General features: G+C 36.0%; 1 protein-coding gene across 10 annotated transcripts in view; it reads right to left on the bottom strand.

The window, feature by feature from the left end:
• Positions 1–26,161, bottom strand: part of DZIP3 (DAZ interacting zinc finger protein 3) — a 103,250-nt gene that overhangs the window by 28,515 nt on the left and 48,574 nt on the right. For all 10 annotated transcript variants that reach the window (XR_010125673.1, XM_054483606.2, XM_054483607.2 and 7 more), the window contains 9 exons: positions 21,767–21,843; positions 19,508–20,125; positions 17,635–17,667; positions 16,163–16,332; positions 15,318–15,362; positions 13,107–13,132; positions 9,985–10,150; positions 2,320–2,415; positions 2,031–2,158 (listed from right to left, as the gene is read on the bottom strand). Coding sequence is in view for 9 of the 10 variants with exons in the window: in XM_054483606.2 (XP_054339581.1) it covers positions 2,031–2,158; positions 2,320–2,415; positions 9,985–10,150; positions 13,107–13,132; positions 15,318–15,362; positions 16,163–16,332; positions 17,635–17,667; positions 19,508–20,125; positions 21,767–21,843 (1,359 nt within the window). In the remaining variant the exon portion in view is untranslated. The remainder of the gene's footprint in view (positions 1–2,030; positions 2,159–2,319; positions 2,416–9,984; positions 10,151–13,106; positions 13,133–15,317; positions 15,363–16,162; positions 16,333–17,634; positions 17,668–19,507; positions 20,126–21,766; positions 21,844–26,161) is intronic.

Genomic DNA, 26,161 nt, shown 5'->3' with positions numbered 1-26,161 from the left:
TTGTCAAAAAGCCTTTCTATTGTTATAATTTCCTTTTACTGATCCTTTGGCTAGAAGGGACAGGCTTTTCTAGAGTTTTTCTCCCCCTGTGCTTATTAGCAATTCCAGGTTGAAGGCTTCTGCAGTGTCCCGAGATATATGGGAGGCAAAAGAGAAAATTTACTGCCAGCTCATTCCTCAAGTCTCAATGTCTTTAGACAGCACGCTTTCCTATTCCATCTTCTAGAGTGTTCCTATGCTTGTCTGTTGTGCTATATCCAGGGTGTTTAAGTTTCAAGAAGAAACAGCTGTGAGGAATGGGTCTATACATTTTGGTGGACCTGGAAGTCTCTGTTTTATGTAATTTTATCCTTACATGTTAATCTATACTCTCCATTAGATCATAATGAATGTCTCACACATCTTGGTATCTTCTACATGTGCCTTCCATAAGTCTTCTAATATAGTAGGCCCTTGATAAATGTTTGGTGAATGCCCAACACGAAATGTTCATTTTGTGAAGACATATGCATCACCGAAAGTGGACTGCTTATAGCCTGAAGCATGTAAGAGTACATGGGTCAGCGGTAAAGAGCTGCGGAGGGATATCTTCAGATGGAAGAGAGGCAGCTCATCTGCATTGATGGCAATGCTTTTCTAATCTCTGATATTATATGACATATTCCTGGATTGGTCATCCCCTTTAGGCTAAAAGATGAAGTTTTGAATGCTGAAGTACAGTTTCTTTTTTCTTTTTTTTTGAGACAGAGTTTTGCTCTTGTTCCCCAGACGGGAGTGCAATGGCACGATCTCGGCTCACCGCAACCTCTGCCTCCCGGGTTCAAGAGATTCTCCTGCCTCAGCCTCCCGAGTAGCTGGGATTACAGGCATGCGCCACCCTGCCTGGCTAATTTTGTATTTTTAGTAGAGATGGGGTTTCTCCATGTTGGTCAGGCTGGTTTTGAACTCCCAACCTCAAGTGATCCACCCGCCTCAGCCTCCCAAAGTGCTGGGATTACAGGTGTGAGCCATTGCGTCCGGCCTAAAGTAAAGTTTCTTAAGTGATTGCAGCCAGCTTCGTTTGTCTAAGTTTTCTTAAGTCCTCACAGCCTTCTGAACTTGAAGAATCTCTCTAACTCTAGTCAGGATAAGTCTGATAATGTTTGTGAGTGAAATTATGTTGTCAGAACTATGGCATCTAGTTCTTCCTGATAACCCCTTCATGTGGTACATACAATATATGAGAGAAAAATTAAGACCTAAATCTCTGGCAAATATTTCCCCAATTTTATAAGAAATATCTTGGACTCCCCACTCGAAGACATTCGAAGCAGTTTTGTATTCTCCCTATCAGCATTCTAGAAACTGCAATGGATTTTAAACTAGAATTCTTGGATGGCTGGTGTCTTATGGTATTACTGTTTATTAAAATAATGTGCTACAAACTATGCTACTATTTAAACAAATACAGGTTGGAAGCAGTGATTAGTACAAAAAGAACAAAGCAGGTTACTAATTTTTCCCTAAGTCAGTCAGAATTTTTGGTCTGAAGGCATTTAATACTTCAGGTTTAGGAGAAAAGAGATTGGGGTAAGGGGGGAAAGAGTCTCTCACAGTCAAACAAAAAGATTTGCTTTCAATCTCGCAGGCTTAGAACACAAATGAGAGACCAACATAAAAATACACTCAATTGATTCCTTGGTGTCTTTAAGGAATGTACTCATATACTATAAAACAGCCAAACATGGGTCACATTTTTACAAATTAGAGTCATGACCTGAAAGTTAATTATCTTTCTCATGTAATTCTATTATTTTCACACTTGTTCAGCCAAAACATGAAAAGCTTGATATATAGTGTGAGCAGCTGCTTATTTCTCAATCCAGTTGGCAAGACAAAAACATGGTTGGTTTTTAAATAAGTGCAGTCCTGTGGTTGGAGTTCCTAATGTGTAGTCACAGTGCCACCTAGTGGTTATGCAGGGGATTAACTATTAAAGATACTGTTTATTACGGAGCAGAACTTCCCTTTATCAAAAGATTTACACTTACTTGGAAACCTTATTGATTCCAAAAGCTACTTGTTGATTAAGAGATGCAATAATTTTGTCTTTCTTTTTAATCTGCATGTGGTTTTCTTGCCACCGAAAAGTCACTGTTCTCAACTGTCTTTTGAAATCCTGATCAATAAAAAATATTATTTCAGATAATTATGTTCAAGTCACCAGAAATTGAAAGAAAAAAGCAAACAAACCAAGTTCTTTTCAAACAGAAAGCACCAGTAAGTTTAATATTTGAAATACTTCTCACTTCCCTCAGATCTAATGGCAAAAATACTTACTTCACACTGATAGTGCAATTTATAAAGCTGCCTTTGACGAGCAAGCCTTTCCTTTTCAGTTTCTCCATAGTCTGTAGTTACTTTGCCAGCTGAGCCCTATTGAGTACAGGAAATATGCATGTATTATTTTCCTCTAAAAAAAATTTTAGTTATTTGAAAGGGATTTAAAGTTGCCATCTAACTCCTTTCACGTTTTTTGTCTCAAGTCAAACACCCAATTTAGATAAACCCACCTCCCCTCAATTACAGCACTTAATAAACAGTACCAGTTACTTGCCTGTTGCTGCTACTGCCGGATACCACTACTTGCATGCTTACCATTTCTTTTATTATTATTATACTTTAAGTTTTAGGGTACATGTGCACAATGTGCAGGTTTGTTACATATATATACATGTGCCATGTTGGTGTGCTGCACCCATTAACTCGTCATTTAACATTAGGTATATCTCCTAATGCTATCTCTCCCCCCTCCCCCCACCTCACAACAGGCCCCGATGTGTGATGCTCCCCTTCCTGTGTCCATGTGTTCTCATTATTCAATTCCCACCTATGAGTGAGAACATGCGGTGTTTGGTTTTTTGTCCTTCTGATAGTTTGCTGAGAATGATGGTTTCCAGCTTCATCCATGTCCCTACAAAGGACATGAACTCATTTTTTATGGCTGCATAGTATTCCATGGTGTATATGTGCCACATTTTCTTAATCCAGTCTATCATTGTTGGACATTTGGGTTGTTTCCAAGTCTTTGCTATTGTGAATAGTGTTGCAATAAACATATGTGTGCATGTGTCTTTATAGCAGCATGATTTATAATCCTTTGGGTATATACCCAGTAATGGGATGGCTGGGTCAAATGGTATCTCTAGTTCTAGATCCCTGAGGAATCGCCACACTGACTTCCACAATGGTTGAACTAGTTTACAGTCCCACCAACAGTGTAAAAGTGCTCCTATTTCTCCATATCTTCTCCAGCACCTGTTGTTTCCTGACTTTTTAATGATTGCCATTCTAACTGGTGTGAGATGGTATCTCATTGTGGTTTTGATTTGCATTTCTCTGATGGCCAGTGATGGTAAGTATTTTTTCATCTGTCTTTTGGCTGCATGTATGTCTTCTTTTGAGAAGTGTCTGTTCATATCCTTTGCCCACTTGTTGATGGGGTTGTTTTTTTCTTGTAAATTTGTTGGAGTTCATTGTAGATTCTGGATATTAGCCCTTTGTCAGATGAGTAGATTGCGAAAATTTTCTCCCATTCTGTAGGTTGCCTGTTCACTCTGATGGTAGTTTCTTTTGCTGTGCAGAAGCTCTTGAGTTTAATTAGATCCCATTTATCAATTTTGGCTTTTGTTGCCATTGCTTTTGGTGTTTTAGACATGAAGTCCTTGCCCATGCCTATGTCCTGAATGGTACTGCCTAGGTTTTCTTCTAGGGTTTTTATGGTTTTAGGTCTAACATGTAAGTCTTTAATCCATCTTGAATTAATTTTTGTATAAGGTGTAAGGAAGGGATCCAGTTTCAGCTTTCTAAATATGGCTAGCCAGTTTTCCCAGCACCATTTATTAAATAGGGTATCCTTTCCCCATTTCTTGTTTTTGTCAGGTTTGTCAAAGATCAGATAGTTGTAGATATATGGCATTATTTCTGAGGGCTCCATTCTGTTCCATTGGTCTATATCTCTGTTTTGGTACCAGTACCATGCTGTTTTGGTTACTGTAGCCTTGTAGTATAGTTTGAAGTCAGGTAGCGTGATGCCTCCAGCTTTGTTCTTGTGGCTTAGGATTGACTTGGCAATGCATGCTCTTTTTTTCAGTTCCATATGAACTTTAAAGTGGTTTTTTCTAATTCTGTGAAAAAAGTCATTGGTAGCTTGATGGGGATGGAATTGAATCTATAAATTACCTTGGGCAGTATGGCCATTTTCACAATATTGATTCTTCCTACCCATGAGCATGAAATGTTCTTCCATTTGTTTGTATCCTCTTTTATTTTGTTGAGCAGTGGTTTGTAGTTCTCCTTGAAGAGCTCCTTCACATCCCTTGTAAGTTGGATTCCTAGGTATTTTATTCTCTTTGAATCAATTGTGAATGGGAGTTCACTCATGATTTGGCTCTCTGTTTGTCTGTTATTGGTGTATAAGAATGCTTGTGATTTTTGTACATTGATTTTGTATCCTGAGACTTTGCTGAAGTTGCTTATCAGCTTAAGGAGATTTTGGGCTGAGACAATGGGGTTTTCTAGACATACAATCATGTCATCTGCAAACAGAGACAATTTGAGTTCCTCTTTTCCTAATTGAATACCCTTTATTTCCTTCTCCTGCCTGATTGCCCTGGCCAGAACTTCCAACACTATGTTGAATAGGAGTGGTGAGAGAGGGCATCCCTGTCTTCTGCCAGTTTTCAAAGGGAATGCTTCCAGTTTTTGCCCATTCAGTATGATATTGGCTGTGGGTTTGTCATAGATAGCTCTTATTATTTTGAGATACGTCCCATCAATACCTAATTTATTGAGAGTTTTTAGCATGAAGGGTTGTTGAATTTTGTCAAAGGACTTTTCTGTATCTATTGAGATATCATGTGGTTTTTGTCTTTGGCTCTGTTTATATGCTGGATTACACTTATTGATTTGCGTATGTTGAATCAGCCTTGCATCCCAGTGATGAAGCCCACTTGATCATGGTGGATAAGCTTTTTGATGTGCTGCTGGATTCGGTTTGCCAGTATTTTATTGAGGATTTTTGCATCGATGTTCATCAGAGATATTGGTCTAAAATTCTCTTTTTGTTATGTCTCTGCCAGGCTTTGGTATCAGGATGATGCTGGCCTCATAAAATGAGTTAGGGAGGATTCCCTCTTTTTCTGTTGATTGGAATAGTTTCAGAAGGAATGGTACCAGCTCCTCTTTGTACCTCTGGTAGAATTCGGCTGTGAATCCATCTGGTCCTGGACTTTTTTTTGGTTGGTAAGCTATTAATTATTGCCTCAATTTCAGAGCCTGTTATTGGCCTATTCAGAGATTCAACTTCTTCCTGGTTTAGTCTTGGGAGGGTGTACGTGTCAAGGAATTCATCCATTTCTTCTAGATTTTCTAGTTTATTTGCATAGAGGTGTTTGTAGTATTCTCTGATGGTAGTTTGTATTTCTGTGGGATCAGTGGTGATATCCCCTTTATCATTTTTTATTGCGTCTATTTGATTCTTCTCTCTTTTCTTCTTTATTAGTCTTGCCAGCGGTCTATCAGTTTTGTTGATCTTTTCAAAAAACCAGCTCCTGGATTCATTGATTTTTTGAAGGGCTTTTTGTGTCTCTATCCCCTTCAGTTCTGCTCTGATCTTAAGTTATTTCTTGCCTTCTGTTAGCTTTTGAATGTGTTGCTCTTGCTTCTCTAGTTGTTTTAATTGTGATGTTAGGGTGCCAATTTTAGACCTTTCCTGCTTTCTCTTGTGGGCATTTAGTGCTATAAATTTCCCTCTACACACTGCTTTAAATGTGTCCCAGAGATTCTGGTATGTTGTGTCTTTGTTCTCGTTGGTTTCAAAGAACATCTTTATTTCTGCCTTGATTTTGTTATGTACCCAGTAGTCATTCAGGAGCAGGTTGTTCAGTTTCCATGTAGTTGAGCGGTTTTGAGTGAGTTTCTTAATCCTGAGTTCTAGTTTGATTGCAAACTAGAACTGTCTGAGAGACAGTTTGTTATAATTTCTGTTCTTTTACATTTGCTGAGGAGTGCTTTACTTCCAACTATGTGGTCAATTTTGGAATAGGCGTGGTGTGGTGCTGAGAAGAATGTATATTCTGTTGATTTGGGGTGGAGAGTTCTGTAGATGTCTATTAGGTCCGCTTGGTGCAGAGCTGAGTTCAATTCCTGGATATCCCTTGTTAACTTTGTCTCATTAATCTGTATAATGTTGACAGTGGGGTGTTAAAGTCTCCCATTATTATTGTGTGGGAGTCTAAGTCTCTTTGTAGGTCACTCAGGACTTGCTTTATGAATCTGGGTGCTCCTGTATTGGGTGCATATATATTTAGGATAGTTAGCTGTTCTTGTTGAATTGATCCCTTTACCATTATGTAATGGCCTTCTTTGTCTCTTTTGATCTTTGTTGGTTTAAAGTCTGTTTTATCAGAGACTAGGATTGCAACCCCTGCCTTTTTTTGTTTTCCATTTGCTTGGTAGATCTTCCTCCATCCATTTATTTTGAGCCTATGTGTGTCTCTGCATGTGAGATGGGTTTCCTGAATACAGCACACTGATGGGTCTTGACTCTTTATCCAATTTGCCAGTCTGTGTCTTTTAATTGGAGCATTTAGCCCATTTACATTTAAGGTTAATATTGTTACGTGTGAATTTGATCCTGTCATTATGATGTTAGCTGGTTATTTTGCTCATTAGTTGATGCAGTTTCTTCCTAGCCTCGATGGTCTTTACAATTTGGCATTTTTTGCAGTGGCTGGTACTGGTTGTTCCTTTCCATGTTTAGTGCTTCCTTCAGGAGCTCTTTTAGGGCAGGCCTGGTGGTGACAAAATCTCTCAGCATTTGCTTGTCTGTAAAGGATTTTATTTCTCCTTCACTTATGAAGCTTAGTTTGGCTGGATATGAAGTTCTGGGTTGAAAATTCTTTTCCTTAAGGATGTTGAATATTGGCCCCCACTCTCTTCTGGCTTGTAGAGTTTCTGCCGAGAGATCAGCTATTAGTCTGATGGGCTTCCCTTTGTGGGTAACATGACCTTTCTCTCTGGCTGCCCTTAACATTTTTTCCTTCATTTCAACTTTGGTGAATCTGACAATTATGTGTCTTGGAGTTGCTCTTCTCGAGGAGTATCTTTGTGGCGTTCTCTGTATTTCTTAAATTTGAATGTTGGCCTTCCTTGCTAGACTGGGGAAGTTCTCCTGGATAATATCCTGCAGAGTGTTTTCCAACTTGGTTCCATTCTCCCCACCACTTTCAGGTACACCAATCAGACGTAGATTTGGTCTTTCCACATAGTCCCATATTTCTTGGAGGTTTGTTCGTTTCTTTTCATTTTTTCTCTAAACTTCTTGCTTCATTTCATTCATTTGATCTTCCATCACTGATACCCTTTCTTCCAGTTGAGCGAATCGGCTATTGAGGCTTGTACATTCGTCACATAGTTCTTGTGCTGTGGGTTTCAGCTCCATCAGGTCCTTTAAGGACTTCTCTGCATTGGTTATTCTAGTTAGCCATTCGTCTAATTTTTTTTCAAGGTTTTTAATTTCTTTGCCATGGGTTCAAACTTCCTCCTTTAGCTCGGAGTAGTTTGATTATCTGAAGCTTTCTCTCAATTCGTCAAAGTCATTCTCCGTCCAGGTTTGTTCTGTTGCTGGTGAGGAGCTGCGTTCCTTTGGAGGAGGAGAAGCACTCTGATTTTTAGAATTTTCAGTTTTTCTGCTCTGTTTTTTCCCCATCTTTGTGGTTTTATCTACCTTTGGTCTTTGATGATGGTGACGTACAGATGGGGTTTTGGTGTGGATGCCCTTTCTGTTTGTTAGTTTTCCTTCTAACAGTCAGGACCCTCAGCTGCAGGTCTGTTGGAGTTTGCTAGAGGTCCACTCCAGACCCTGTTTGCCTGGGTATCAGCAGCAGAGGCTGCAGAACAGCGGATACTGGTAAACAGCAAATGTTGCTGCCTGATCGTTCCTCTGGAAGTTTTGCCTCAGAGGGGTACCCGGCCGTGTGAGGTGTCAGTCTGCCCCTACTGGGGGATGCCTCCCAGTTAGGCTACTCAGGGGTCAGGGACCCACTTGAGGAGGCAGTCTGTCCGTTCTCAGATCTCAAGCTACGTGCTGGGAGAACCACTACTCTCTTCAAAGCTGTCAGACAGGGACATTTAAGTCTGCAGAGGTTTCTGCTGCCTTTTGTTTGGCTATGCCCTACCCCCAGAGGTGGAGTCTATGGAGGCAGGGAGGCCTCCCTGAGCTGTGGTGGGCTCCACCCAGTTCGAGCTTCCCAGCCGCTTTGTTTATCTACTCAAGCCTCGGCAATGGCGGACGCCCCTCCCCTAGCCTCGCTGCCACCTTGCAGTTTGATCTCAGACTGCTGTGCTAGCAATGAGCGAGGCTCCATGGGCGTGGGACCCTCCAAGCCAGGCACGGGATATAATCTCCTGGTGTGCTGTTTGCTAAGACCGTTGGAAAAGCGCAGTATTAGGGTGGGAGTGACCCGATTTTCCAGGTGCCGTCTGTCACCCCTTTCCTTGGCTAGGAAAGGGAATTCCCTGACCCCTTGCGCTTCCCAGGTGAGGCAATGCCTCACCCTGCTTCGGCTCACGCTTGGTGCGCTGCACCCACTGTCCTGCACCCACTGTCCAACAATCCCCAGTGAGATGAACCCGGTACCTCAGCTGGAAATGCAGAAATCATTCATCTTCTGCGTCGCTCAGGCTTGGAGCTGTAGACTGGAGCTGTTCCTATTCGGTCATCTTGGCTCTACCCCCTGCTTACCATTTCTTTAGCATTTTCTTTGTAAGGGTAATGCTTTTATTGTTGTAAGAACCAAATGACATAGGCAGTCATTATTTCCACTTTAGAGATGATAAAATATTGAGTAACTTGCCCCAAATCACATAGACAGTAAGTAGAGGAGCCTGCATTCTAAGGCAGTCTTAATTGCCCAAGCACTTAATTACACTGTATCATCTGAGTTTAATGTTCAACTTATCCACTAGATTGTAAACATTATCCATAGATTGTAGAGACTTTGTCTTAGCATAGCTCTTGACACAATATGCAGGTGATAAATGGGTTCTGAATAAATGAATAAACTTTTTTTAAAGGTATGTGACATTTTAATTCTATCTTTGAGTTCCCATAGTCTCATGGCTATAGAATGAAAACCAGAGATCCCATATTTAAACTGTAGTGTGACATCCAAAGCTAAGAATATGTCACTTCAGTTAAAATGTACATATTCTAATTAGGAGAAAAAAGGTATGACAATTATATGAATGTTGTACTATCAGCCAGGGAATCATTTGCACTAACTTGTACCCTTAGACAATGAGTATTCCTACATATTACATACCACTATACTTAAACAGCAGAGCAGGTTATCATTGAATTCTCATTAGTAGGTAAAAAAATTGTTTTTTAAAAAATTATTCCATTTGCTGTTGAGCACTTAAATCACGTTCACATGCCTCTTCACATATAGGTACATCATTCCAAGCAGTGACTACTACCAGGAATGGAGCCAGAAAAAAAAATGATTATACATCAATATTTTCTGTAGACATTTTATGGTAACAATCATATTTAATTTTTTAAAAACGAAAGCAGCTTTATATTACAAAACTATTTTTCTCATGACATGTAATCTAATAGGATTATGCTAGTCTTTTTTTCCTTTGTGGTATTCGAAAAACCTTTGCAAGAAATGCATTTGTAATCAACTTTGCCCTATAATTAAAGCCAGGAAATGGTTTGAGGGCTAAAGTGAAGTTTCCAGCTCCTAGGCGTTCTTTGTTTTCTTATTCTATTTTCCTTCATATATCCCTCCTTACCTTTTATGCTTTTCTCTTTCTCCTCCAAACAGTATAAACCACTGGGCTTTTCAAAGGGTCATGCTGTTTGAAGAGTCACAGGAAAAACCAGATAACAAATGAATCTAAGAGAAGGCAGGCACCCTATCTAATCATGCTTACCTGCTCTATCATGTCCAGAATATGCAATTCATCCAGGCTATAGAACTTGTCTTCCATTGCAGAATCCTCTTGAACATCACTTGCATCATCTTTTATAAGTCTACTGACTGAGTGTGGCTTTGCTTGTTCTTTCCTCAACTGCTCTTCCTTTTCTACCATATATGGGCTGTAGTGGTGACATAATCAACGTGAGCTTTTACAATTGTATAGTGATTTTCATCTAAGTTATTGCTTCCAAAGTTAGTATTGTACTGGTTTCATAAGATGCTCAGCATTAGAAGGGTTCATGATCAAAGGAAGTTTGGATAGTGCTCATACTGAGTCTTTCTTTTGAAAATTCATAATGAATATTAGCATATTTAAAGTAGCACTCAATCAAGGTACCTATTTAATTCTGTTCATGCCACTGTTTTCAAGAATTATGACACTACAGAGTTCACTTTACAAATTATAACTAGTAACATCAGTCGCTTTGGAAAACAGTACTTTCAGAAATATTGGCAAGCATTTCCACATCTGCTATATTATTTTACCATCATAACATTCTTTGTTCCCCCTTAATTTTCTTGACAAGTAGGTTGGTTTAAGCAACTTCAGTGATTAGGTCCAATGTATGTTTAAATAGAGAGTTGAAAACAGCAACATAAAATAGACTGTAAAATGGAGGTTTCTTTTGTAACAGAACTTTTAAAAAGAACTACAGTAACAACATGGATTTCAGTAACTACACTACTAAGAGACCACTTTTAAAAAATGAAAATACTATATATATGTATATACACAATGGCAATTAACCAACTTCTACACTTTTTTTCTAAAATTTAATTGCATGCTACTGTCCTTTCACTTGGCCTACTACTTAGTAGCTCTAAATTTCCTTCCTAATCTCCTTGAATAGCAACAAGAATAGGAGTATTTTTACTTAGAGTGTGATATGACTCTATTTAACTAGTGAATAGAAACTCTAGGATACATTATTACTTTTTTAGAACACTTTGAGATCTAGAAAAAAATGAAATTAATGCTTGTGGAATAACTCATAAAACACTATATAATCAGTAATTAGGTATTACTGAGGTATTCTAGAGTGACCCAAACATTCTGAAAAGTTCGGTGAAATCAATTGCTTGTGTAGACCACTGATTCTCAAACTCAATTACTTTTCTACACTACCTGAAGAGCTTTTAAAAATTAAATGTTTCTAGACACCCCTACAACTGTAAAAATATACATGAATTTGTATTTTTGAAAAGTTCACCAAGATTATTCCTAAATTTTTTAAAGTACACTCAGGCATTGCTTAACAACAAGGATACTTTCTGAGAAATGTGTCATTAAGTGCTTTTGTCATAACATATCATAGAGTGTTATTACACAAAACTAGATGGTATAGCCTACTACACATATTGCTCCTAGGCTACAAACCTGTTATAGCATATTACTGTACTGAATACAATAGGCAGTTGTAACATGTAAGTATGTATTTAAACGTATCTAAACATAGAAAAATTACAGTAAAAATACAATATAAAACATAAAATATTGTACACCTGTATAGGGCATTTACCATGAATGCAGCTTGTAGGACTGGACGGTGCTCTGGGTGAGTCAGTGAATGAGAGGTGAGTACTGTATACTACTGTAGACTTTATAATAAACACCACAAACTCAGGCTACACTAAATTTCTAAAAAGTAAAGTAAAAGCACTACAATGTTATGACAGCTACACCACTACTAGGCAATAGGAATTTTTTAGCTTCATTGTAATTTTATGGGACCACCATCATACCTGAGGTCTGTCTTTGATCAAAATGTTGTTATGCAGTACAAGACTATACAGTAACAGCATTGAGATAATATAGGAAAATGTTCATATTTCTAAGATGTAAACTGAAGAATGAAGGGGTGAAATTAGAAGGATGTTTGGGATTGAAAACACTTAAATAAAGAACAAAATGTCAAAGGAAGTATGAAACAAATGTGAAAAACATAGATAATTGTTGAATCAGAGTTATAGGTATATACGTTATTGTATATATACTATTCTCTTTACTTTTGTGTATATTTGAAAATTCTCATTTAAAGACAAAGCTTCCTGGATGATCTGATCATCATCCAGATTTGGATCCACTGTGTAAGCAAAATGAGCAAAGTGATTGATGACATTGTTTCATTTTTATTAAGCTATATTTATGGCATTTAGACACAGCCTAAAAACAAAACAAAACAAAACTATTGCTCCAGTGGCTCAATTTGTTGCCAAAGAAAGTGAAAACACAACTTAAATGATGAACTATTTTATATACCAAGTGGGTCACATCAATTGCAAATATCAACTACAAGTGATAGCTTTAAAGTTAACAAAATATGTTCTTGCTGCTGTTTTAAAGATATCTTACTTTATATCCTCAGAATTCTCCAAAGTTACTACTATTCAATTAACAAACTTTTTGGTAAGAATAATGATCTCTTCATTAGACTGTCTCCACCACTTCCTTCATCTACTACACTGTTATTAATCATGCACAATGCATGCAAAATACAGTGATTATTTTGCCATTAAAATGTTTCCATTGAAGGTTCAAAATTCACTGTGAATAACTGGATTAAAAAAATGCAGGTTAAGTCTTAAAAACAACAAAGCCAAACTTTTTGGTAAAAGGGGTCACTGGGACATAACAAAACTAGACGGTATAGCCTACTACACACCTAGGCTGTATGGCATAACCTATTGCTCCAAGGCTACAAACCTAGGAGTGATGCATCCTTTAAAATTAGGTCTTAGTTTAGGTTTGGTCTAGACTACAATGTCTAGACTAAACTACAATGTCTAGACTAAAATACAGTCTAACTACAATGTAGACTATATTTTAAAATGACTCAAGTAGCCTTACAGAAAAATGGTAAGGGGTTCTATTCTTCCAAAGCAAATGATAATGAAACGTTTAACTTTTTGTTACTTTCTATAAAAAAGCAGCAACTTATTAATTATTAAGACAAGGAACTATCTTTCTTCTCTTAGTGAGAAAACTTCCCAAAGGAAGGAAGCCTGTGTCATATTCAGAAAGTATGCCTTAAAAATACTAAGAAAAACTTAAAAATTAAATAAACTAATACTTACACTTCATCTTCTTTTGAGTCTTTATTCTGAAAAATAACATAAGAATTAGTAATCTATATCAACTATATCAAAACAACATACTAGTAATATAATTACATTTAGGTCAGTGTTTCTCAAAAAATTTTTGATCATAACTAAAGAAATACATATCATGTTGTCATATGCACTTATGCATATACTTTTATACCTAAGTATAAAACTGAAATATAAGTTCCATGAAATAAAACTTACTCATATTGTATGTGATGAACTCTAGTATTTTCTTTATTCCTATTTATTTCCTTTTTTTAAAACGGCAGTTGTGATCTGCTAAATTGGTCTTATAATCTACTACTAAGTCTTGAAACATGACTTGAAAATCACTGATTCAGATGATAGAGGTGAGTATTGGGGCTGTGTCTGTACCTATTAATATACCTTTAGACACGATGTATATAATTCCAATTTATTCCTACACTAACTACAAGCATTCTTGAAAACCTGTATATAAGGAGAAATCAGACTGATACATTAAGAATCTCACAGAAAAAGAAGTGTTAAGAAGATCACAATTTGAAAAAAATTCTTAAAAGCCCTAAATTTTATGTTCATTAAAATAAAACTATAAAGGCAACATACCAAATAAAGGTAGTATCAATGGCATTTAACACATATTAAACTAAGAGTATTACAGTATTAATTTCTACCATCTCTTGCATACAAGAAACTTCAGGGTCTCCTTCTCTACAGATACAATGCTGTATGTACAAATTCGTTCAGCTTTCTTGTCTGTATACTAAGATTTTTCTGTTTCAGTGTCTGTCCTTATGCTTAATATCCAGTACCAATTTGATTCTATGATTTAGAATTCTTGACTCCTGCCTTTGCTCTAGTGTACTTGAATACCTGAGTTGAAAAGACTTTTGGTTGTTCACAATAAACACATCTAGCATAACGGATTATTTCTCAAATTCCCTTTTGGCTCCTCCCATGACAACTTCATGCCAATGAATATATCAGCCATACGAGGCTTTTTTATATCCAAAAATTCGAGAGCTTGAGCATTACCATATTTTAATTTTATGGCAGTAAAGGCAAGACACACTATATGCGCTTGCAACTTAGTCTGGTGGTTTGACAGCTGTGAATTTACTTGGCCAGTTTTATGTAGTATTAGACCCATGACTTATCAATACTTTGGCAAAAATTAAAAATATCATCAAAATAACAAATTAGTTTGTTTTACCAGATAAGAACTGTCTAAAAGTCAGGAAAAATCTCCATACTCATGTCTTTAAAAAATAAAATTTAACTTTCATAACTTTTAAGTAAAGTAAGTTATAATAAATGATTGTTAAATATAATGATAATGATATTTTACTTATCAGATTTGAATATGAATTGTTTTTTAAATCTTGACTTCGTGTTTTACAAATTCATTTTCATTGTCTTAAGTTTCATTAATGATTACAATTTGTTTACACTTTCAAATGACTAACAACATGGGCTCACCAGATTGTGGTTGGGCAAATATTCTCACTCAATTTATAATATACAGAATATATCAAGATTTTAAATATATTTTTCAGGCTAGAAAACAATTTTTTTTACCACAAAGTTGCATAACATGGTGGTTAGCTATATGCTTGATTAAAAAAAGACATGTGGCTTTCCCTTATAGTTTTCCTAGCAATTAAGAGACTCACTGGTAAAATTGTGCTAGATACTGACTTGTTCATTTTGCAACTGACAAAATCAAAGCAGCAGCAATGCAAGAAGTTTGTATTTGTACCTTTTTGTGCGCATTATTGCATTTTTGGCATAGTCTCAGACATAAAGAAAAAAATCAAGATTTCTTAAAGTTTTGAAAGCTGCTTCTAAACATATCAATAAAGATATGACAAAAAGCTGTTCTTAAAACAATGAGTACACATTTTAAAAATAAGTGGTATGTAGAAATGAATGAAATTTCCATGTGACGAATTCAGTCTATATTTATGTATGCAAATGTATAAATTACAATTTAAGGAAGTGAAGTGTGAAATTGTATTTTGTACTTCAAAATCATTCAGGATATAACGTATGTAGACTTCTCTATAATCATCTATTCAGTAAGCTATTGAATAATTTGTGCTATATGTCTACTTGAACTAATTTAAGTTCTAACAATGAATTCATGTATTTAACTCAAGTGTTCATAATCAGTATTATAATGCTATTATAGTCTCTTACCTTTTTATTCTTCGTCTTCTTCTTTTTCCTTTGTTTACTCTTAACCTAGTAGATAAAAAATTATTTATTAAATATGTAATTCAAATTGCCCAATGGGTTATTTTGCAAAATATATTTCCTCTAACCACTGAGATCTTTTGTTTTCTAATATTATAGATATTTCTTTCTAGATTTTATGGAAACAATTGTTTTTGTTTTTATCATTTTTATTTTAATCCTAGTCTTCTGTCCTTAAATAATCACTGATGAATAAAGGAACAACACATAATGTCAATAAGTAGCTTACTGATAAAAGTTCACAGATGCTCACTTACACACATGGATGTAACAAAGGAGGAAGACACTTTTTAAAAAGCAACATATTCATGCCTATCAGATGAAAGATCTAAGGATAATCTAGTGACTATATAATAACTGTTACCACTTATTTATAAAGAAATATGGAGATTCCATTCTGGATGAATTTCATTCTACCTCTGCAAATGGTTTTGAAATATCCCACTTTTCTCTTCCTTTCTTTCCTCTCTATTTTAGACTATCCTTTCTTCTACTTTCTAATACCTTCCCACATCCACTTCAACTGGGATTAAAAAAACAAAAAAAAATTACAATCTAGCATAATTCCTGCCACATAAGTGTTTAAGAAATGGTGGCAAAATAAATGGTTATGGCAGGAAAGATTATGGAAGGAAGTATTGACGAAAGGACCATTCCAATTCAAGCTCTGTATAAACACTATGAAAATATAAGCTAAAATTATCTGGGATGCTTTAAGTACAGCACATGCAACAAATTAAAGGCCCAGAATAAGTTCTTCTAACTCAAATATTAATGAGAGCTTATACTTCCTGGAGATCTTTAAGAGATTCTGTTGAAGATTCACTGGGTATTGAGGCCCCATCTTTATTAATTTCTGCAAACTGTATCTCAGGATGTGATTTCACATTTATATTGTACTCCATGAGAGGTGGACTTAGTTCTTCTTCCTCATTCTGTAACTCTTCTATTTCAATACCTAAACATTAAAGACAAAATTCTCAAAATCTGGATGAAAGCAATTTCAGCTTCTTATCAATATTATAATGTTTGCCCAAAAAAGCAACATTCACAAAACAGAAATAAAGTATATCTTACTCTTTTCAATTACTCGATGAAAATGTGATGTTCATTTATCAATTACCAAATAATATGTACAAACACCAGCCTGGAACTAATCAGTATGAACCTGAGTGCTATGTTACCTACTGGAATCTTAGGTGGACTCTAGATATTAGATACTCTAGAACTTAAGTAGACTTTAAATACTAACTTTTTGCATGTCCTGACCTTGATCCTATTAATAATGCAACTAGTATTATTTTAGCACATATATCTGAAATATAAAGAAAAAGAAGATAAAAGATCTATTTTTTCTGTTTTCTTTCTTTTTCGTAAGAGGGGTGTGAGCCCCCTATTATGTGACCTTTTCTTTGAGACTTTGCTCCTTGATATTGCCCCAGAGACTCAGTCTCAAAACTTGTGGACTTTGTCTGACTGGTCTCCAGAGAGTCCAGCATTTTATCCCAAACAAATCTGTGGTGGTGTTTTTTTAAGTATAATTTTAATTGAATAATATTAATTACACTTAAAAAAACAATAGCACAAAAATGGAAATTAGACAATTACAACTTATCACCTGGCAAAAAAAGTACATAGCTATAAACTGTAGACAGACTAAATAAAGTTATACACGCTAAACACCAAACAGAGAAAGCAGGAAGGTATTTTTGCCTGCTGAAGTTTCTGTGAGTAAAACGTTAGAACATCATCCTTGGGAAAACCCTGAAGCACATGCAATAAGCCAAAGGCAGAATAAAGCTCATTCTCGATTCAGCCGACCAGTGGTGATTTGATCACATGATTTTCCAACTTCTTTTTTTTTTGAGACTGAATCTTGCTCTGTGACCCAGGCTGGAATGCAGTGGCGTGATCTTGGCTCACTGCAACCTCTGCCTTCCGCGTTCAAACAATTCTCCTGCCTCAGCCTCCTGAGTAGCTGGGACTACAGGCATCCGCCATCACACCTGGCTAATTTTTGTATTTTTAGTAGAGACGGGGTTTCACCATGTTGGCCAAGATGGTCTCGATCTCCTGACCTCGTGATCCACATGCCTCAGCCTCCCAAAGTGCAGGGATTATAGGCGTGAGCCACTCACTGCGCCTGGCCCAAGTTCTTCACGATTATAGTTTATCATTTAGTTTATCTGATCAAATAAAAATTTCATAGGTATCCTTCGTTAAAAAGTCATTTACACATTTTATTTTTAAATATACTTACGCTGACTGCCCGTTATTGACTGTAGAGCAATTCCTATAATACATAAAGAAAAATTTTAGATGTACAATTGCAAATGCAACAAATGAATGTCTGGCTAGGATTAAGAAAAGGCAGAATATTTTTATATTGCACCAATTTATTCTGTAAGTAACTGGAAAAATAACCAGCTTTGCTTATCAATCCAGTTTAGACAAGGCACAATCTTTAGATTATCACATAAAGGTTATAAACCCATGATTAGAGAAAAAAAAAGTAAACAAAAATGTGGTATCACAGATAAAGCCTAGAACACAAGCACTTTAAACCAAGCAACGAATACTTATGTTTACAGTCTAAGGCCATGAAATAATAGTTAATTACACAGCAAACCTCCACTGAAAGTTGAGACTTTTTTAGCAATCTGATTTAACTGATCATCACTTGCTCTCCTTGCCCATTAATATTTATTGAGCACCTACAATGTATATCAGGCTGTGTTAAGCTCTAGAGATTGAATGGTGAAGAAAAAAAATGACAATCTTCATGGAGATTTAGTGGGATGATGGATGTTAATCAAATTATCAGATATCCAAATAAAAAGCAACTATAATAGCTGAGGAAAGAAAAATAAGATGGTAAGAAAGCCTCTAGTAAAGAGACTTGACCAATAAGCTCTTCAGTCTACTTGAGTAAGAACTGCTTAAAATGCTTTGAATTGAATGGGTGCTCAAAACTCTTTCTCAAATACTCTATTTTCATGAATTACTTAAAATCCTAATAGAGTAAATGTATTTTTTAAAACCCTAATTTATAAGTCAAAAATTCTTGCCTGACTTTCTTATATATCAAACTCAGTGTCCTCTTCTTTCATTCTTAGATTATGAAAGAAAACAAAGGTATTCCAGAGCCTTAGTAAATACCAGGACTGAAATTGGGCACAGCAATTATCTCTGAAGAAAATCTGGACCAGCTCACTAGAAACTTGTACAGTTGTATGTTTATATAGCATCAGTGTGGTCAGCAGTTGTTCATTAGGCTGTAAATAACTTGGGACCAGGAAGTCATCCTGAATAGCACAGCAGGGTTTCAGAGATGTTGTCATGCCTTGAACTCTGCTTTCCAAAAGAATAGCTGAGAAGGTATCCTGAGATGTGGGAAAGGAGGTCTGAAGTCTTTTCCACATCAATAGACAAGTTTGGGAACGGCCAATACAAACACTTGCATGAATGTTACCTGATTTTTAAAATTATCTACAGCCAATGAATAGCTGCTAAAATTGTAAACTAAACAAGGTTCTGCTAGAAAGTAGAAGAAACATACATCCACACTGTGTCTAAACGAACATCTTTGAAACCACACAGTACCTACATGTCCATGGTTTTAAACTTTATTAATTTTGGAGAATAAAACTCCACTTAAAGTGATAAAACTCTACTCAAAAGTCTTCAACGATTTCTGTCTGAAAAATGCAAACTCCTCAATGTGACAAAAAAATCCTCTTGAATGTACTCTATGAACTCTCCCCTACTTTAATCTCAATAAAGCCAACATTTTTTAGTTGCCTGCAGTATATTTTTATGTTTCTATACCTTTATTTTTGTTTCCCTCTGAAACATCCTTCTCAGTCTGCTTCACCTGGCTAACTTCTGCACACCATTAATAGTTCTTTAACTACAATACTCTCCAGAAAGCTTTTCTGGACTCCTTTAGCCTAGGATTTCCCATGGTATTCTGGAAACATCTCTAGCACTATAATTTCTATTACCTTCCTGATGAGTCAATTTTCCCAAAACCATGAGCTCACTGAGTCTCTTGCCCTTTGCACTGTGCCTGGCACAGAGCAGACATTCAATCAATGGAAGTTTATTGGCTGAAGTAAATAATCATTTAGTACCTTGTTGATAGCAGGATAACATCCTCTGTATGATTTCTGGTACTGGTATGCCTAGGTAGACGGATAGCTGATGGTAATCAAGGGAGATATTCTCAATGGGATTCTCCTTCACTTTGTCAATATCCTCTTGCATCATCCCAAGGCGCAGAAGAATATCTGAAACTTTTTTCCAAATTGAATTGAACTGTGACTCAGTGAGACCATTCATCAAAATCTCACTAAGGAGGATATCCCTGTATTTGCACAGTCTCAGGATGTCTGCAGATTTAGAGATGTCAGAAGATGGCGGTTCCATATTCCATCCTTTTTTGGGTGCAGGGAACACATTCAAATGTTTTATAAGAGCTAATAGGAGGCATAAGTCAAACTGTTTGGATTGCGGTAACTCCTTGTTAGGAGGATAAAGCAGATGCCATGATCCACCCAAAGGATGATTGGTCCAAAGATGGTTGTAGTAGGATTCCAGCACATTCTTGTGTATAAGAAGCTCTTTTTTCAAAAGAGGGGGTGGCATAGCCTCATCAAATATTTGTCGAACAATGTCAGTACCAGAAATAATAATTATATGAAGCAGATGATAGAAATAATTATAGTCAAGCTTGAAGATAGGCATTTCATCTGAAAATAAATTTTGAGAAGTCAAGACATTCCATATTAATGCTCTCTTTCTATTTGGTCTCTCACATTATATCCTAAGCTCCTGTAGGATAAAAACTATTCCAAAAGAATGAAGGATAGTACAGTGCTTTGCCACAGCCAATGCTCAATTAGCATGCTGCTTTCTGTCTGTCAAAAAATCTAAACAAAAACAACATGTTCCCAAGCAAAAGTAATAACAAAGACTAATCACCACAGAAGTCTTTCAATCATCTACGGTTTTGTTCAAGTAAATGACCTTTGGCAACAAAATGGCATCAAAGTATTAGGTCTTTAAAAATTCTGAAATTTGCCAAGAATGCTGATTGTCAATGTTTAACTATACTTTACTTAAACAATTATACTTTATCCTAATCAGCACTGCCCAACAGAAAGTCATGTGACAAAATGTTTTATATTTGCACTAATACTCATTGAGCACTGGAAATGCTATTTGGGTGACTAAGGAACTGAATTTTAAATTTAATTTTAATTAATTTAAACTTAAGTAGCCACATACAGCTAGGGACTGCTATACTAGATAGCTCAGATCTATATCAAGAAATGCCAAAAGATCTAGCTCCTTGCTACTCAAAGGGTAGCCCAGAGACCAGCAGCATCAAGCATCCACCTGAAAGCCTGTTAGAAAAGCACAGTCTCAGGCCCCACTCCAGACCTACTGAATTGAAATCTGCCTTTTAACAAAATTGCCAGATATATCAAATATATGTATAATGTTTGAAAAACTCTGATCTAATAAACCTCATCTTCTCACCCCCTCAAAAAAAGATAAGTAGGTATTTCATCAATAACATGCAATAAGGCATGAAACTGAACTATTTGGTATTTTCCTGTTTTAATAGTGCTTTCAAAGGAGAAAAGTCAGCTGAGGTGAATTAGAAAGTACTAATAATTTGGTATATGATGGCATTTGGTGTTATATGGATATCAAAATATGTGTCTGTCACAAAATGCAGCTTTATTATTTTATCCTTCAAGATTCTATGTTTCAAGAGATTTATTAAATTAACGTTTTTGCTTGAAATACTTGACATACATTGTGGAGGCAAGTTAAAAAGTTAATGACACAGGGAGCTTTCTTTGGGTTACCAAATAAAAAGTTGGCTGGACTGCCACCAAACTATTCTTCCATGGGCCCAGGGTCCCTTAATTAAGGTCTCCAGGTTCTGGGCAGGACATTTCCTAGCACACTCCTAAAAAGCTGGCACCTTAGTTTAGATTACTTGGCCTCAAACTCAAAATGTTCATTCCTTTCATGTAAGGGTACTCTAATGCTTGCTCTATTAAGAATAAATGCAGCAAGGGAAGGAATGGTTGGTAGAAAACCTCTGCTGGAACACAATCCCACAGTATAGTCACAGCTATGCACCAGACCTAGGATGCCTCTCTATAGGATGTCAAGGTAATGTGAGATCCATACATCTGCTGATCTTCCTGTCTGTGATTTCCAGCCTACACTGAGTGCTGCTTGCTAGTATAAACCTAAGCTCAGTGAATGACAAACACAGTAAAGACATGGTTGTTAATGGCATGAAAGTTGACAGAGAAGTCAAAAATTTTAACATACTTTTCAACAGAAGGCATATAAAAATAAAATAATACCTTTTGTATTAAATTTTAAACTGATCTTCGGTCTTATATCAGTATCAGTTATTTTCAGAGATATCAACTTTTTATAACTGCAAATGGAAAAAAATTAAGTTATAGTGGAAATAAAATAATGCCAAAGTCAGTCAAGATTTCTAGTATGAGCATGGCTAAGTGAGTATTTTCATCTTCTCCTAGAAATAATTCAAGAAGGAGAAAAAATAATGAACAGATAGAGCTCACCAACAATTAAAACCCTACACTGTCACTTTCATTGGAATTATCAAGTAAGCAGTATTGCCAGATTTCATACTAAAACTATCACATTACAAACTTCCTTGCAAAAAGGCTGTGTGGTAGCAGAAAAAAAAGGAAAGAAAGCTTTGCATTGTAAGACAAAAAAAGCAAGCAAACAAACAAAAAAACAGCAAACCTGGAAGTCCTCCCTGGCCCTCTCTTCACCATATAATATTTTTGGTAATAACTATTCCAAGAAAACCCAACTCATTGAACACCTACTGATTAAAAACAATAAGGATGCTAGTAGAATATCAATACAAATAATCAGAAAAATAAAAAATAAAGTAGCAAAATGTATTAACTAGACTAAGCACTAGGTAAATGCTGCCATTAAACAGATGGCTTGGCTTTGAAATGAACCACAGAAAACAAAACAGAAAAATATTGGACAACAATGCTACAATGTAAGCTTAATGAGGAAAGGGATTTTGGTGGTGGTTGTTATTGTTAACTGATTTTATCTCCAGTACCACTATAACACTGTTAGTTGCACATTACATTGAAAAAATGTAAAACTCTGACAATATGAAGTTATTGGGGAAGATACTGAGTAAAAGGTATCTCTCATACTGTTGGTGGGGAGTGTACATTTGTAAAACCACTCTGGAAAACAATTTGGCAAAAGCTAGTAAAGTTATAGATATACACAGGTGGCCTAGCAATTCTACTTTTAGGTATACATTCTGGAAAATTTTCTGCTCATATTGACCTAGCGACATGTACAAGAGTGTTCACTGCAAAACTATTGTTATAGCCAGGACCTAGAAATAAACATCTGTTAATGGGAGAATGATTAAATTAGTGAAGCAATAATATAAAATTAGAGCAATAAAAATGAAAAACACTACAACTGTAACAGTAAGAATGGAATCACACTAAACATGATTTTAAAATGCATAAAACAAATGTTTCCATATATAATGTTCAAAACAGAAAAAATTAAACTACACTTATAAGTAACAATATATTATGTAATTTATAAAGTAAGTAGAAGTAAAACATATGAAAACAATAGCACAAAAGAGGGAAGAAATGGAAATCTATTATTGCAAGGTTCTTACACTATACATGCTGTGGTATATTATTTTAAAATAAACTTTGACAAGTTAAAAATATGTATTGTAAGTCCTTAAGCAACCACTAAAAAAGGGTAAAACTAATAAACCAAACCAGAAAATAAACAATAAAGACAGATAGGGAAAATTGAAAACAACAAGGAAGACAGTAGATTTCCAACCATATAAATTAGTAAAGAAAATACAAATGGAATAAAAAAAAACAATTTAAAGGCAGAGATTGTCATATTGTATATATAAAAGAAGAAAGACCTATGCCACCTACAAAGAAATACATAGGTTGAAGTAAATGGATGCAAAAGGATATACCATGCAAACACTAATCAAAAGAAAGCTGGAGTAGCTATATTAATATCAGACAAAAAACACTTAAGGCAAGAATATTATCAGGGTTAAAAAGAGATGTTAAGGTCAGGCGTGGTGGCTCATGCCTGTAATCCCAGCACTTTGGGAGGCCAAAGAGGGTGGATCACGAGGTCAGGAAATGGAGACCATCCTAGCCAATGTGGTGAAACCCTGTCTCTACTAAAAATACAAAAATTAGCTGGGCGTGGCGGTGTGCACCTGTAGTCTCAGCTACTCAGGAGGCTGAGGCAGGAGAATCGCTTGAACCTGGGAGGCGGAGGTTGCAGTGAGCGGAGATCGCGCCACTGCACTCCAACCTGGGTGACAGGGCGAGACTCTGTCTCAAAAAAAAAAAAAAAAAGGATGTTAAAGAAGAATAAAGGAGTCAAATTGTAAAAAAAAAAAAAAAAAAAGGTAACAATCCTAGATGTGTGTGTAGCATTTAATAAGAGTTTCTAGATATACAATTAGACAGTAGACAAAAAAAAAGAATAGTATACTTCAACATTCCCTGAGTAACTGATAGAAAAAGTAAATAATCAAAAATGACATAGAATGCTGAAACAGAGCTGTAAACTAATTTCATCTAATGTATAGACTATTTCATTCAAGATCAGAAGACAGATTATTTACAAATGCAAGTGCAAGATATACAGTAATATGATCATAAAATAAATTACTGCAAAGGAATTAAACTAAAAGTGAATATATCTGGAAAAATAGCTGAAATATTCCCAAATATTTGGCAATTAAACAAATACTCCTAAAGAGCCCATGGTTAAAACATACACACACACACAAAACTAGAAAACATTTAAAATACAATGAAAATAGTAATAATAAATTTCTACACATCAAAACACATGGGACAGCTAAAGCAATGCTTAATGTAAAATCAGTTTATAAAGAACAAAGGTTTCGAATCAATGATCAAAACTTTCACCTTAAGAAAAATCAAAGCAAATTAAACCTAAAGCAAACAAAAGTAAGGAAATTACAAAGAGCAAACATCAATGAAATTTACAACAAAAATATTATAGAAAAATCAATAAAATTAAAAGCTGATTCTTTGAAAAGATCAACAAAATTGATAAACTTCTATCCAGAATGATCAAAAAAAAAGACACAAATTGCCAACATTAGGAATGAGAAAGGTGACATCGCTACAGAGAAAAGGTCTCTTAGGCTGAAGAAACCAGAAAACTGAAATGGAACCATGACTACTAACAGAATGGGGGAATCCTATAAGGGAAAGTAATCAGAAAAGAGATCCCCAAATTCTTTCCCACAGCGTCTCTGACTAAACACTGAACCACATGTGTAGAACAGACTAAAAGCAGCTCAACTAAGGCCAAAAGATCTGGACTGAGACCGGATCCACCACCCAAGAAAGTGTTCAAAGTTCACATCTAGCCAATTAGTGGCCTGTCAAAATAAAAGTAACATTGCCCATTGGGGAATAATGGAATCCAGAATCTCTACTTTGTATTTATTGTGGCCTAGCTATGTGCCAGATATTATGCTATGTGCTGGGAACATACTAGAAAACAAGATAAAGTTCTTGCCCTCATGGAGGTTACACTCAAATGGAGAAGACAGCCAAGAAAGTGTAATAAACATTAGTAAATGTTTTGATAGAAACAGAGGAAATACATGATAGAACATCTACTGTAACCTAAGTAAGGCTTTTCGAAAGCTTTAACTAGACAAAGGAGCAGAGTAGTCTAAGCAAAGCTTGGAGGTCAAATAGTAAACTAGATAAACTTCAATGCAATAACTTGGGAGGTTTCTTGAGATGGCACACTGAAGAAACCAAAAGAAGCTCTGTATAGTTGGTACATATATGGTTAAGAGTACAGTGACAAGAGATGGCACGAATGAGTTCGGCTGTGTACAAGGTTAAGTGAAGAGCCAAGCTAAAGAATCTGAACTTAATTTTAAGAGCAATGAGAAGCTTCTGAAAGATCTTCATGAACAGAAGTGATATATTCCAATTTTTATGTCAGAAAAGTTCTATTGATGGTTATGAAAACAACAGACTGGATAAAGGAAAGGCTAAAGACAAAATTTTAAGAAGCTGTTTGAGAATTTCAAACGAGAAATAATGATATCCTCATTTAGTTTAGTGAAGTGGTAGAGATAGGGTAGAAATAGGAAGAAATTTATATTTTAAAAACTAAATTGGCCGGCCTCACGTCTGTAATCCCAGCAATTTGGGAGGCCGAGGCAGGCGGATCACAAGGTCACGAGATTGAGACCATCCTGGCTAATATGGTGAAACCCCATCTTTACTAAAAATACAAAAAAAATTAGCCGGGCATGGTGGCGGGCACTTGTAGTCCCAGCTACTCGGGAGGCTGAGGCAGGAGAATGGTGTGGACCCGGGAGGCGGAGCTTGCAGTGAGCCGAGATCACGCCACTGCACTCCAGCCTGGGCAACAGAGTGAGACTCCATCTCAAAAAAAAAAAACAAAAAAAAACAAAAAAAAAAAAACCTAAATTGATAGGACTTTTTAAAAACTCATAAAGCAGTGTTAGAAAGAAAGATCAGGAGTCCAGTTTTGGACATGCTGAATTATAAATATTTTTGAAAAATAAAAATGGAGATATTCAGTATGCAGGTAGGTATATAAGGTCAAGCTTTTAGGAGAGAGATTTGTGCTAGATATAAAGATTTGGGCTTCATTAA

This window comes from Pongo pygmaeus, chromosome 2 (assembly GCF_028885625.2).
Source record: "Pongo pygmaeus isolate AG05252 chromosome 2, NHGRI_mPonPyg2-v2.0_pri, whole genome shotgun sequence".
Taxonomy (NCBI): domain Eukaryota; kingdom Metazoa; phylum Chordata; class Mammalia; order Primates; family Hominidae; genus Pongo; species Pongo pygmaeus.
Note: the sequence above shows the minus strand (reverse complement) of the source record. Positions and strands in the feature narration are given on the sequence as shown.